This window comes from Terrapene carolina, unplaced genomic scaffold (genome assembly GCF_002925995.2).
Source record: "Terrapene carolina triunguis isolate 2854851 unplaced genomic scaffold, T_m_triunguis-2.0 Scaffold44542, whole genome shotgun sequence".
Taxonomy (NCBI): Eukaryota; Metazoa; Chordata; order Testudines; family Emydidae; genus Terrapene; species Terrapene triunguis.
Genome location: NW_020708893.1, coordinates 1 through 14006, shown reverse-complemented (window position 1 = coordinate 14006; position 14006 = coordinate 1). Strand labels below are relative to the sequence as shown.

Below are 14006 nucleotides of genomic sequence, written 5' to 3'. Positions count from 1 at the left end.
TCGGCCTTTGCAGACAGGCCTGAATATCTATATCCTAACAGGGAGACTGGAGTGAGTCGGCCCTTTGGGGAGAAGTTGAGGCAAAGTCCCGGCTGCAGAAGCAGAGACGCAAACGCTGCAATACGAGAGCCTGAGGCCCAACACCCCCAGGAGGAAACTGCTCTAACGACCAAGTGGGAATCTCCCCTGGGGCAGGGGGGAGTCAGAGGACAGAGATCGCCTGGCCAGCGGGGTCAGCAGCTGGGCATGGTCACTGCCCCTAGCACTGGGGGTCTGTTCCCGATGACGAGCTGGAGGCAGAATCTTCCCCGCTCTTTGCTGTGGAGAGAGAAGAAAATCATTCAGAGGCAGCGGCGTTAGTTGTGGGGATCCCAGCTAGGGAAGGGGGAAGGGAATTCAGCTCTGGGGTCCCCCCACACTAACTCCTCTCTATGGCACAACCTGCCATGGGCTGGGAATGGACCCAGGTTCAAACCCCAAATGCAGTGTGTGACCCCGGTCGTACCCGCCCCCGACAGACACCACCGGACTCCGGCTTTTCCCTCACACTCGGAAGCTCCCGGACGGCTGGTCTGGCCTGCAACGGGCTGTTGGAGTGACCCAGTGACTCATGCAGCCCAGCCCCATCAGTGCCCGCATCCCTTCTCCCCTCATGGGGACCCCCCCCAACACACACCCATAATGCACTGGGGCGCTGGGCCTATACCCTTGATTTACTCACTGGCTGCTGGAGTGTAGCCGGGTTTCATGGGGCCTGAAACACAAGCAGAGAATGAGGGTCAGTGCAGGGGAGCAGGGTAACCCCTCCCCCACGGTGACCCCAACCCCCTGTCCCCTCTGACACAGGGCTCCCCGTGACCCCAACTACACCTCGCCCAGGCCAGCCCCACCCCAGTGCCCCCCCTAGCCAGGCACAAGGCGTCCAGCCAACGACAGAGCCCACTCTGCCCCCAGCAGGGCTGGGCTACGGTGATCAGCCCTGCCCCATGGCCCTGCCCCATCTCTCCTTGGGGGCAGTGGGAGGAGCCATTCCCCCTTGGGCTGGCTGGGCCGCCCCACTCCCCAGACCCCGGCTCCATGGGACCGGCTCTTACCTGCTGATTTTCTCCTCCACAGGATGACGCCGGCCCCTACGGCTCCAGCCAGAACCAGCACGGCCAGGACGATGGCGGCCAGGACCCCGGGGGGCAGGGGGCCCTTCTTCCCAGGGGCTGTGGGATGGAGAAGGGCCCAGGTCACCGAGGGGAGCCGCCGCTGGGGCATCCTCCTGGGGCAGCCACAGGCCTTTGCCTTGAACGTCTCCCTGAGGGCGTCTGCAGAGACCTGGCCCCAGGGGAGGGGAAAGGCTGAGCCAGGACGGGGACGGGGATGGGGCACAGAGGGGGGGTGCTCTGCCGGGAACTGCCAGACACACACGCCACACAGCAACCAGGCCCTTCCCTCGTAACGACATCAGCCTGTGGAACTCACTGTCACTGGATGGCACCACAGCCAGAAACTTAATGAGATTTGCTGAGGGATCGGCCATTTTTGTGGGTCACACGAATACCCAGAGCTAGACGAATTCGCTCTGACAATGGGCAGGTATATTGACTTTCCTGCGGCCCAGCCTCACCCCATCTCTGTCATTCCCATGGGGCTGTGCCCCCAACCCCTGGGTCCTGCCATTCACCCCCCCTTACCCCAGACGAGCACAGGCTCCTCCAGGCTGCTGTGCTCCACCCGGCAGGCGTAGCGGTGCCCGTCCTCCTGCTGCGGGGAGATCTCCAGGGATGACTGCGTGTAGTACGAGTGAATGTCGTTGGGCAGGATCCCGCTGGAGTCTGTCTCCGCCAGGATGTCTTCTCCGTCCCGCACCCAGGAGACATGGATGGGACGCGGGTAAAAGCCCCTGGCGTGGCAGGAGAGGGTGATGGAGCTGTCTGGGGCATCTCTGCGGGAAACTGAGACCGTGGGAGGTACTGGGGAGAGACACAGCGCGTGAGCCACTTGCCAGGGGCCGGTACCAGTAACAAACAAGAGATGAAGGCCCCCCAGTGGGTCGAGCACTCACATGTGTGTGAGACCTGGTCTGCACCCGTTTATACTGATTTGTAAATGGAGCTAGTTAATCTGGTGTAAATCCCCTTGTGACGCTGTATGGAATTGTGAGACACTTTATGTTATTAATAATACCAATATTATAAAATTGCAATAAATCATGAAAGATATGCCGTGTAAGGTGTCGTTGACAATGTTATGATTTGCGAAGGATGATCATCTTGTTTAGATGTTTGTATCACCTTTGTACTGTGAGTTATAGATTTGTATGGTTTCAAAATCTGATATATCAAAACTTGTGCTGTGTTTCTGGGTGATGCCCCCAGACAGATTGGCATCAGCACTAAGCTTGCTAGATGGCCCACCAAGGGACATCAGCTGTACAATGAACCCATTGAAAACCAGGGACTGCACCGTATGAGTCAGCGGGACATGTCGGGGCTGCCTATGGACACAACCCTAAGGCTTTTCCCTGCCATGTGCTGTGAGCTTGTGTCTGGGACACAGGAAGTACAAGCCACATGGCAAAGGATATAAAAAGGCAGCTGCATCATCTCCATTCAGAGGTGGATTTACCATAAAACACAGGGTGCCCTGGCACGGGCCCCCCCAATGACAGGGGCCCCCAGGGCTGGGCAGCTGTGGGGGCAGAAGCTTGGTCCTGCTGGCTCCTGCTGCAACTTGCGCTCGCACCCACCAGCAGCCAAGCTCCCCCATCCCCCACCTCTTCCCTACCCCTTCCCTCTCTCCCTTTCAGGGCTGCCCCCGCCTCCGAACAGTGGGGAAGAGGCGGGGGGGGGGGAGGCCTTGGGGAAGGGGGTGCAATCAGGGCAGAGCGGAGCGGAAGTCAACGAATGGCTACGCAGGTGGTGTCGGAGAGAAGGCTTTGGATTCTTCGACCATGGGATGGTGTGCCAAGGAGGAGGAGTGCTAGGCAGAGACGGGCTCCACCTAACGAAGAGAGGGAAGAGCATCTAGCTGGAAGCAAACCCAACCTGAGTGAAAGGGGGGCGGATTTTGCTGGCCAGCTAAAGGTCTCTCATAGCTTGGAGCTGTGAGCCTACAGCTGGATCAGGGTATCTTTCCCTTTTGGGGGACACAGGAGTGTCTGCCCCATAGGGGAGCCCAAAAATGAATTTTAGGTATACTGCCTCCGCCATGGTCAGTGTCCAAGTCTCTGGCAGTAAGTTCAGGAGGAGGGTGTGACATTGTGCAGTCTATATGGTTTTATAAAAACTTGATAATAAGTCAATATAATGTAACTGGGATAGTTTTAGAGAAAATATGGTAATAAGTGAATGTAACGTAACTGGGATATGCTTCATGCAAAAGGTCTCTTGTAAGGTATCATTACAAAGCTCATAATCTACTGAGTATGATCATCTGATTTGTATAAATGTACCACTCTTGTATCTAAAACTAGAAATATAAAATGTAACTCTGAGGGCCTATTGTAATTATGTAAAGTGTGGGCCATTAATGATGGTTTGGAATCTTGATGACTCCGATTGTCTGCAGATGGCTGTTTACCTGTTAGTCTGCCTGTATATGTGTGTGCTGGCAAGTGAGTAATGAAGTCTTGCAGTGACATGTGATCATGTCACCTGAACTGGAATCCATCTTTAACCTGGTGCTTTTCCAGTGAGGGGGGGTGGAAACCCAGAGGGAGAAAGGATTCCCGCCTTATGCAAAAGATATATAAAGGGGTGGAAGAGAACAAAGGGGAGAGAAGCCATCATGAAGAATCCCCTAGCTATCACCTGAGCTGGAACAAGAGCTGTACCAGGGGAAAGAATTGTGCCCAGGCCTGGAAGGTGTCCAGTCTGAGAAAAAACTTACTGAAGCATCTCTGAGGGTGAGATTATCTGTATTTAGTTTGATTAGACATAGATTTGCGCATTTTATTTTATTTTGCTTGGCGACTTACTTTGTTCTGTCTGTTACTACTTGGAACCACTTAAATCCTACTGTCTGTATTTAATAAAATCACTTTTTATTTAGTAATTTACTCAGAGTATGTATTAATACCTGGGGGGGCAAACAGCTGTGCATATCTCTCTGTCAGTGTTATAGAGGGCGAACAATTTAGGAGTTTGCCCTGCATAAGCTTTATGCAGGGTAAAACGGATTTATCTGGGTTTAGACCCCATTGGGAGTTGGGCATCTGAGTGCTAAAGACAAGCACACTCCTGTGAGCTGTTTTTGGGTAAACTTGCAACTTTGGGACAAGTGATTCAGACCCTGGGTCTGTGTTGGAGCAGACGGGAGTGTCTCGCTCAGCAAGACAGGGTGCTGGAGTCCTGAGCTGGCAGGGAAAACAGAAGCAGGGGTAGTCTTGGCACATCAGGTGGCAGCTCCCAAGGGGGTTTCTGTGATCCAACCCGTCAGTTCTCATGGGAGACTTTAATCACCCTGATATCTGCTGGGAGAGCAATACAGCGGTGCACAGACAATCCAGGAAGTTTTTGGAAAGTGTAGGGGACAATTTCCTGGTGCAAGTGCTGGAGGAACCAACTAGGGGCAGAGCTTTTCTTGACCTGCTGCTCACAAACAGGGAAGAATTAGTAGGGGAAGCAAAAGTGGATGGGAACCTGGGAAGCAGTGACCATGAGATGGTCGAGTTCAGGATCCTGACACAAGGAAGAAAGGAGAGCAGCAGAATACGGACCCTGGACTTCAGAAAAGCAGACTTTGGCTCCCTCAGGGAACTGATGGGCAGGATTCCCTGGGAGAATAACATGAAGGGCAAAGGGGTCCAGGAGAGCTGGCTGTATTTTAAAGAATCCTTATTGCGGTTACAGGAACAAACCATCCCAATGTGTAGAAAGAATAGTAAATATGACAGGCGACCAGCTTGGCTTAACAGTGAAATCCTTGCTGACCTTAAACGCAAAAAAGAAGCTTACAAGAAGTGGAAGATTGGACAAATGACCAGGGAGGAGTATAAAAATATCACTCAGGCATGCAGGAGTGAAATCAGGAAGGCCAAATCACACTTGGAGTTGCAGCTAGCAAGAGATGCTAAGAGTAACAAGAAGGATTTCTTCAGGTATGTTAGCAACAAGAAGAAAGTCAAGGAAAGTGTGGGCCCCTTACTGAATGAGGGAGGCAACCTAGTGACAGAGGATGTGCAAAAAGCTAATGTACTCAATGCTTTTTTTGCCTCTGTCTTCACGAACAAGGTCAGCTCCCAGACCGCTGCACTGGGCAACACAGTATGGGGAGGAGGTGACCAGCCCTCCGTGGAGAAAGAAGTGGTTCAGGACTATTTAGAAAAACTGGATGAGCACAAATCCATGGGGCCGGATGCGCTGCATCCGAGGGTGCTAAAGGAGTTGGCGGATGTGATTGCGGAGCCATTGGCCATCATCTTTGAAAACTCATGGCGATCGGGGGAGGTCCCGGATGACTGGAGAAAGGCTAATGTAGTGCCCATCTTTAAAAAAGGGAAGAAGGAGGATCCGGGGAACTACAGGCCAGTCAGCCTCACCTCAGTCCCTGGAAAAATCATGGAGCAGGTCCTCAAGGAATCAATTCTGAAACACTTAGAGGAGAGGAAAGTGATCAGGAACAGTCAGCATGGATTCACCAAGGGGAAGTCGTGCCTGACTAACTTAATTGCCTTCTATGATGAGATAACTGGCTCTGTGGATGAGGGGAAAGCAGTGGATGTGTTATTCCTTGACTTTAGCAAAGCTTTTGATACGGTCTCCCACAGTATTCTTGCCGCCAAGTTAAAGAAGTATGGGCTGGATGAATGGACTAGAAGGTGGATAGAAAGCTGGCTAGATCGCCGGGCTCAACGGGTAGTGATCAATGGCTCCATGTCTAGTTGGCAGCCGGTTTCAAGCGGAGTGCCCCAAGGGTCGGTCCTGGGGCCAGTTTTGTTTAATATCTTTATTAATGATCTGGAGGATGGTGTCGACTGCACTCTCAGCAAGTTAGCAGATGGCACTAAACTGGGAGGAGTGGTAGATACGCTGGAGGATCGGGATAGGATACAGAGGGACCTAGACAAATTAGAGGATTGGGCCAAAAGAAATCGGATGAGGTTCAACAAGGACAAGTGCAGAGTCCTGCATTTAGGACAGAAGAATCCTATGCACTGCTACAGACTAGGGACTGAATGGCTATGTAGCAGTTCTGCAGAAAAGGACCTAGGGGTCACAGTGGACGAGAAGCTGGATATGAGTCGACAGTGTGCCCTTGTTGCCAAGAAGGCTAATGGCATTTTGGGCTTTATAAGTAGGGGCATTGCCAGCAGATCGAGGAACGTGATCGTTCCCCTTTATTCGACATTGGTGAGGCCTCATCTGGAGTACTGTGTCCAGTTTTGGGCCCCACACTACAAGAAGGATGTGAAAATATTGGAAAGAGTCCAGCGGAGGGCAACAAAAATGATTAGGGGTCTGGAGCACATGACTTATGAGGAGAGGCTGAGGGAACTGGGATTGTTTAGTCTCCAGAAGAGAAGAATGAGGGGGGATTTGATAGCTGCTTTCAACTACCTGAAAGGGGGTTCCAAAGAGGATGGAGCTCGGCTGTTCTCAGTGGTACCAGATGACAGAACAAGGAGCAATGGTCTCAAGTTGCAGTGGGGGAGGTCTAGGTTGGATATTAGGAAACACTATTTCACTAGGAGGGTGGTGAAGCACTGGAATGCGTTACCTAGGGAGGTGGTGGAATCTCCTTCCTTGGAGGTTTTTAAGGCCCGGCTTGACAAAGCCCTGGCTGGGATGATTTAGTTGGGGATTGGTCCTGCTTTGAGCAGGGGGTTGGACTAGATGACCTCCTGAGGTCCCTTCCAACCCTGATATTCTATGATTCTATGAAAGGCGGGGCCCCTGCACTCCCCCTACACATACCCCCCCCCCGCTGTGAGCTGCACAGGGCAGGGGGCTGGGAGCACCCCCACAACCCCAATTTACACCCCCAGCTCCAAGCCCTGACTCCTGCACCCCCCCACATTCTCACCTGCACCCCTCGCACCAAATGGGAGCTGCCCCAGGTAAGCGCTCCACACCCCAACCTCCTGCCCTGAGCCCCCTCCCGCACCTTAACTCCTGGCCAGACCCTGCACCCCAACCTCCAGCCTGCTCCTGCACCCTAACTCCCTCCCAGACCCTGCACCCCCAGCCCTGAGCCCCCTCCCGCACCCTAGGTCCTGTCCAGACCCCGCACCCCAAGGTTTTTTTACATTTTTTTAATAAAGTGCTCTTATCCAAAGCAATTTACAATGGTTAGCTAATGGTACACACAATATTTGGAAAGATCATTAAGTGTCCGCCGAGACCCTCCGCGATTTGCAAGTGGTCTGTGGAAAAATAAGTTAGACTACAAAAACAATCAAGGTACCTCACTTTATTTTCATTTACTTGCTATTACTTATAGGAGGAGGATGAAGAAAAAAAGAATGAAAACGGGGGCGGGGAGGAGATGAGAGAGAATGTTCTTTTTCTTGGCTGGTTCCCAAGGAGGGGGCCCAAAAATGAAGCTAAGCACAGGGCCCCACTAACTCTAAATCCGCCACTGTCTCCATTTTGTCTTCATTCCTGCTTCTCACCTCTGGAGCAACTTCTCTACAAACTGAAGCTCTGAACAAAGCACGGAATGACCCATCCAAGCTGTGGATGTGTACCAGAGGGACTTTCAATCCAGCAAACTCACCAACACTGATAGGAACCTGATATATGGACTCTGAAGTCCTATGTGTGTATCTGATTGCTTTACTGTTCAACAACTTTCTTCTTTTTCTTTTCTTTTCTAATAAACCTTTAGTTTTAGACACTAAAGGATTGGCTGGCAGCGTGGGATTTTGGGTAAGATCCAACCTAATATTGACCTGGTAATGTGGCTGTCCCTTTGGGGTCAGAAGAACATTTTGTATAATGAGCAGAGTTTTTAAATAACTTCTCGCTTTACGGGACCTAGGTGCTAATTGGGAGCCAGAGAACTGGAATGCAATAAAGGGGGCTTTGTGATTTCTTTTTTCAGCTTCTTGATAACCAGTGTGGGGAATCAGAAGCACAGTTTGTAACTGGTTAGTGAATCTAACTTCAGTGTTAATGGCCAGTTTTGGGAGAATCTGCTCATCTTTTTGCAGCCTGCCCTGAGCTTGGCATTTTCAGTGAGGGCTGCCCCAGGCACCTGGCTCACACCCCTCTGCAGACTCACTCAAACTGCTCACATTGGTGGTGGCTGAACTGGGTAGTTGCCAGAACAGGCCTGTGCCCGGGTCTCCTTCGCTGCGTGCAATCCCGCGCTATAACATGGCTACGCCCAGGCAGGTTGTCACTGGGCCACCCAAACACACGTGTACGATTTAGGGGCTAAGGGCCAGATTTCCAAACGCCCCTCGGTGCCTCACCCCGGTGATCTCATGGCTGATACCAGACACCTCTGTATTCCTGGGGAACCAGGGCGCAGTATCCAGCCTGACTCATGAAAGACACCCCCCCAGCCTCTGCTTAAACCAAAACCCATCAGAGGAAAAAAAACTTGCAGAGAGCAGTGAAGGGCGTTGGGAGACAGACCCAGACCCCTCCTGACAAGGGTGACAAGATGAAGACATCTCCATTAGCATACAGAATGGAGAGCAGAGACAACTCCCCATGCCTCATCTGCATGAAAGATGGGACAGGAAGACATCTCAATTTACATACAGAATGGAGAACAGAGAACCACACTGAATTCTGGGACCAGAAAAAGCAGGGAAGCACTGCATCCTGGGAATCTCTGCTCCAGATGCTAATGAACCCATGCCTGCCCACACCCAGCTCAGCAGTTATCAGACCAATTCTAGTCATAAATCCTTTATTGATATCCAAATACTGAAGCAGCCTAGTTGCATTGTGAGCTCCCTGGAAGAAAACACCACCCATAGCCAAGAGTGATCAGCTCCTATTGTCTAGTCTAAAGAAAACCCTGGCGTCATCAGTTTACCTATAAACAAATCTAGTGTTCTCCCTTGAACAATTGTAATTTCTCTACAAAAATCCCTACTCACCCTCTAGTCAGGGTTCTGATGCTTAGATCCAAACTCTGCATCAGTTCCACTGGAACTCCATCTCCTGACTGATCGTGCTGGGGGCTCTGCCTGTCTCCTGCCCTCGGGACCCTCCGCTACCACCACCACCTGGGAACCCCGACCAGTTCAAGCCTCATGGAGCGGGTGAGATCCCCCCTCTTTCTCTCTCTCTGTTTTCCTTTCTACCTTAGGTATTAACCTTTAATCGTGTATGTTATGTTGGTTTAGCCCCCCTTGTGTAGTTATCACTATTATTCAATAAATAACTTCTATGGTTAAGTTGGTTGCTTCTCTCTCTCTTGCTGAACTTTACTCTTTTGTGTTTTTAGCTTCCCCCATTCACTCTACAGCAGCGCTTCTTTTACCTAAGCTAAAGATCCCTGCAGCGCCCAGAATACTGTGGGGTTTGCTCATCAAGTAGGTTACTGCCAGTACAATTGTGTTGGGGGAGTGAGGATAGGGACGTGCTGAATCTGGAACGCATAAGGGTAACAGATTGAAAGTGCTGCTTGACCCAGTCCATGGAGCCCAGGGGCATATAAGGAGAGGTAGCTTGAAAGTGCTGCTTCCTCCAGCCCAGTGAGTCCAGAGACATATAAGGGGTCAGCTTGACGGTGCTGATTGACCCGGTCCGCTCAGACTTGCTCTGTTAATGTATGTGTGTGTGTGTGTGGGTGGGTGTTCATCCGGTTCTGGGGCTGGAGAAACCCAGCCCTAGGGACCCTAGGTCCTGCAGGATAGCTCCACTGGGAGGGGACTTGCAGAAGGGAGAAGTAGAGCTCCATATGAAAACACAAGTGACACAAGCAGTACATTAATAAGATTACAAAATCCCCTTCCCCAAAAAAAGTAACCCGAATAAATGAGCATACTCCAAAGTAATGGGCAAATCTGGTAACATGAGGAGTCAAGCGTTCGGAAATCCCAGCTGGCCCCAGTCTGCATTGTCAGTGGCTTAAATCCCTTTCTCCCACGGCCCCGAGTCCCTGTCCCCGTCCATGTCTCTGCCCTCTACTGTGGAGGTACCAGCGCTGGGCACAAGAACCTCAAAACAAGTTTTTATTTTAATAATGACAGCGTGCATCCCCCTCCCCCACCCCACCTCCTTCACACTCACAAAGGGCTGGGCCTTTTCCGGACCAAACATGCCAAAAAAAACCAACTCACAGCCCAGAGCTGGGACATTTCAGCCTGAAAAGGGAAGGTTGAGGGAGCTGGAAGCCAACAGGAAAGGCCCTGCAGAACGGAGATGCCCAGGCAGCCAGAACCGACTAATAACCCATCGGTCGATCTCAAGCACTTTACAAAGGAGGTTGGTGCCATTATCCCCATTGTACAGATGGGGAAATGGAGGCACCGAGAGGGGGAGTGACTGACCCAAGGTCACCCTGCAGGCCAGTGGCAGAGCTGGGAATAGAACCCAGATGCACTGACCTGCGACTCTGGACACTCTCCACTAGGTCACACTGCCCCTTCCAGACATACCCAAGTCCCATTGGTGTCCCTGTGCCCCGTCCCCCCAACCCATAGCTTCCCACTGCTCACTCACCGTGTCGCTCCAGCACCGCCCTTGCCCGCTGCACCAGGCTCTGCAGGGTCTCCAGGCACTCGTGCTGCAGGTACCGCTGGACAAACTGAGTCCAGAACTTGTCCCCTGTCTCCCAGAGCTGCTTCACAGGGACAGCCAGCTGCACGGCCGCGACCCACGTCCCGGTCTGGTTGTCAAAGCTGATGAAGTCCCCCCCATCGTAGGCGTACTGGAACCTCGGGTCCATGGGGGCCTGGTCACTCAGCGCACAACCCACGTGAACCTGCTCAGTGTGAATCCCTGTGGAGGAGGGAGAGAGCTGAGACCGTGCATTGAAATCAGGGAAATGTGTCCGTTGGAGGGGAAAGGGGGGGGTCAGAGGGGGCTCAGCCGGATGGACGGTGACACCAGGGCACTGAGAACTGGGAAATGTGTCTCTGTGTGTGTGGGGGGGGGGGGGGGGTGTCAGAGGACACTCGGCCGGTCGGTGACACCGGCACTTTACCGTCTCTGACCGTGTGGGGACCTTACGCTGAGCTAGCGAACAATCCCAGAGGACGCCGAGGAGCAGGAGGGGTCAGAGCAGACCCACGGGAAGGACTGAGGGGTTGGGATCCTGTCGGACAGTTACTAGCTCCTGGAGTCTCTCCAGCGGTGAACATGAGAGGTGCTATACGGGGTGAGACCAAGGTCTGACACTGACCAACACCAGAGATTCAGAGGGAGTGCACAGAACAGGGCAATTCTGGAGTGATCCACCCCGGTCTTCCTGTAAGAGGAGCGGACTCACCCCTGCGGCGCCTCCTGCTGGTCTCTCAGGGAATTAGCTCGACCCAGCCTCCAGAGCGCCCTCTGCAGGCCAGTGATCTGCCTTGCTCTCTACTTCTGGCCCTGTGTCCCTCCCAGGACCCTGGCCCCTTGCTCTGGGTGCTGCCCCCTGGCAGTACCCACACACTAGGTCTCCCCTCCCAAGGGAACCCCCACCCACCAACCCTACCTCACCTCAGTGTACAGCTACTGCCAGTCACCATCTAGCCCCACTCCCTGGGGCAGACTGCAGTATAAGCCACTCATCACAGGCAAGGAGGGTTTGGACCTGCTGCCTTGGCCTAGCCCTGGGCTGCCCTCTGCAACCCCCAGTATCTTTTAGCCCAATGCTAGACTGCAGCCTGGGGCTTTCCAGGCTGGAGCTCCCCAGCCTTGCTCCACTCATGTATCCTGTCTCTAGCTCCCTGCAGCCAGGCCAGGCGTGTCTGCATCCACACAGACACCCACCCCCCTTCTCTCCCTGCACTCAAGAGAGACTGCTGAGCTTCTGGCCGCCCTGGCCTTTATAGGGCCAGCTGGGCTCTGATTGGGGCGTGGCCCAGCTGCAACTACTTCCCTCAATCAGCCCAGGGTGTTCTCTCTCACCCCCCCCCCCCATCCTTTCCAAGGGCTGTTTTTAAACCCCTCAGAGCAGGAGCAGGTGACTATCCCGCTACACTTCCCCTCCTGGCTTCTGGCAGGTGGAGGTTTAGGGGCGCCCCAGGCATGGGGTTTCATCTCTGGTCATCTTGGCTCATAGCCATCGATGGGCCGATCTTCTAGGAACTTCTCTAGTTCTTCTTTGAACCCAGTTACACTTTTGGCTTTAGAACATCCCCCAGCAACGCGTTTCTCAGGGTGACTGTGCGTTGTGTGAAAAAGTACTTCCTCTTGTTTGTATTAGACCTGCTGCCTGTTAATTTCATCAGGTGACCCCCGGTTTATTATTGTGGGAAAGGGTAAAGACCACGTCTCTATTCACTTTCTCCACCCCAGTCATCATTTTATAGACTCTATCATATCCCCCCTTAGTCGTCCTTTTCTAAACCGAACAGCCCTAATCTTTTTTCTCTCTCTTCATATGGAAGCCGTTCCATACCCATGATCATCTTTGTTACCCTTTTCTCTGAGCCTTTTCCAGTTCCACTCTGACCTTTTTGAGATCGGTGACCAGCTCTGCACACAGTATTCAAGGTGTGGGCGCACCATGAATTTATATAGAGGCATTATGACGTTTTCTGTCTGATTATCTGTCCCTTTCCTAATGGTTCCTGACTTTCTGTTAGCCTTGGGAAAGGCTGTTTACACAAAATTGTAATTTTTCGTAAGAAAATTTCAATTTGGCCAGAAAACATTGATTTTCTGTTGGGGAAATTGAAAGGGAAGATCCCAGGGCTGCCTGGCTCCCTGCCTGGGATGGAATTTATGAAATATTTTCTTCCCGCGGGAAACCTCCCATTTCCGACTTTCCTTCCGATCGGGAATGAAACCACTTCCGGGAATAACACATTTTCTGTGGGAAGAAAACTCCATTTTCCAGCCAGCTCTGGTTTGGGCAGCACCTAGCACAGCAAGGCCCCAATCCCCAGTGGGAGTGATTCTGAGCGGGCAGCTCTCGCGTGTCCATTAATAACAACAACTCTCAGACACTCACCGCCCGTCTGGTTGTACTGCTGCATCAACCATCTGGTTTCGCCTCTAGCGCCCTCCTCAAACCCCCAGAACTCCTGGGTCTTTTCCTTGATATACTCAGCGCCCATGGCCTGTGCCGCCCACTCCTCGGTGGGTCTGAGCTCTCGCGTGTCACTGTTGTAGTACGCGATCTGAACATCATCCAGCCGGGCAATCATGATGAAGTGTTGAGTCCCGTCTTCGTGGGTGACGGCTGTGACTAGCACGGCCAGGCTGTGGCGCCCTAAAGCAACAGGAGCAAGGTTGAGTTAACCAGCAGCTTCCTCCCTTGCTCAGGGGACACCAGGGTCACCCAGTGGGGCCCAGCAGAAACCTCCCACCCCCAGCCATGTCCCCCTGCCCTCAGCCCCATCCTGGGCGAGGGACAAGCTGGGATCTGTCAGTGACTCACAGGAATCAGGAAGGACGATCTCTCAGCCTGAGCCTCTGAAAGCTGGCAGCTTGTTTGGGGGGGGGGGTGTCAGACATTGGCTGGGGGTTAACTGCCCCCTAAAAAACTACCTCCCATGAGCCAATGCCCTGCGGATGGGAGGGGTGGATGGGCAAACTGCCTACAGCGGAACTGGGGCGTTTGTGGCCTGTGTGCCTGGCTGTGGTGTGCGTGTGTGGCGTGTGCGTGTGATGTCTGCACAGATGTACATGTGGGGGAGCAGGTGCATGTGCAAGGCCCTTCGGTGTCAGTTTTTACTGATTTTTACTGAAATATTCCCGGGTTTGACAGAAGCCGTACCAATTTTGTCTCACTCAGGCACAGGGAAATACTGATTGTGGTAAGAAAATCCAACCTGTGACAGCAGGTCGATGTGTTTGTGTGAATAATAAATTAGTCTAAGTGTCTGTTAATGTAAGGCAATGGAGAGGAAGTCACACACACACACACACACACACACACACACACACACACACACACAC

At 52.6% G+C, this 14006-nt stretch overlaps 1 protein-coding gene across 1 annotated transcript; it reads right to left on the bottom strand.

The window, feature by feature from the left end:
• Positions 1-1668: 1668 nt before the first annotated feature.
• On the bottom strand, positions 1669-13317 carry LOC112125732 (class I histocompatibility antigen, F10 alpha chain-like; the record flags this gene model as incomplete). The annotated part of the gene is made up of 3 exons (XM_029914385.1): positions 1669-1961; positions 10617-10895; positions 13057-13317. Coding segments are annotated over 3 exons (833 nt in total), but the record flags the coding sequence as incomplete, so codon positions are not given.
• Between the last annotated feature and the right edge of the window lie 689 nt (positions 13318-14006).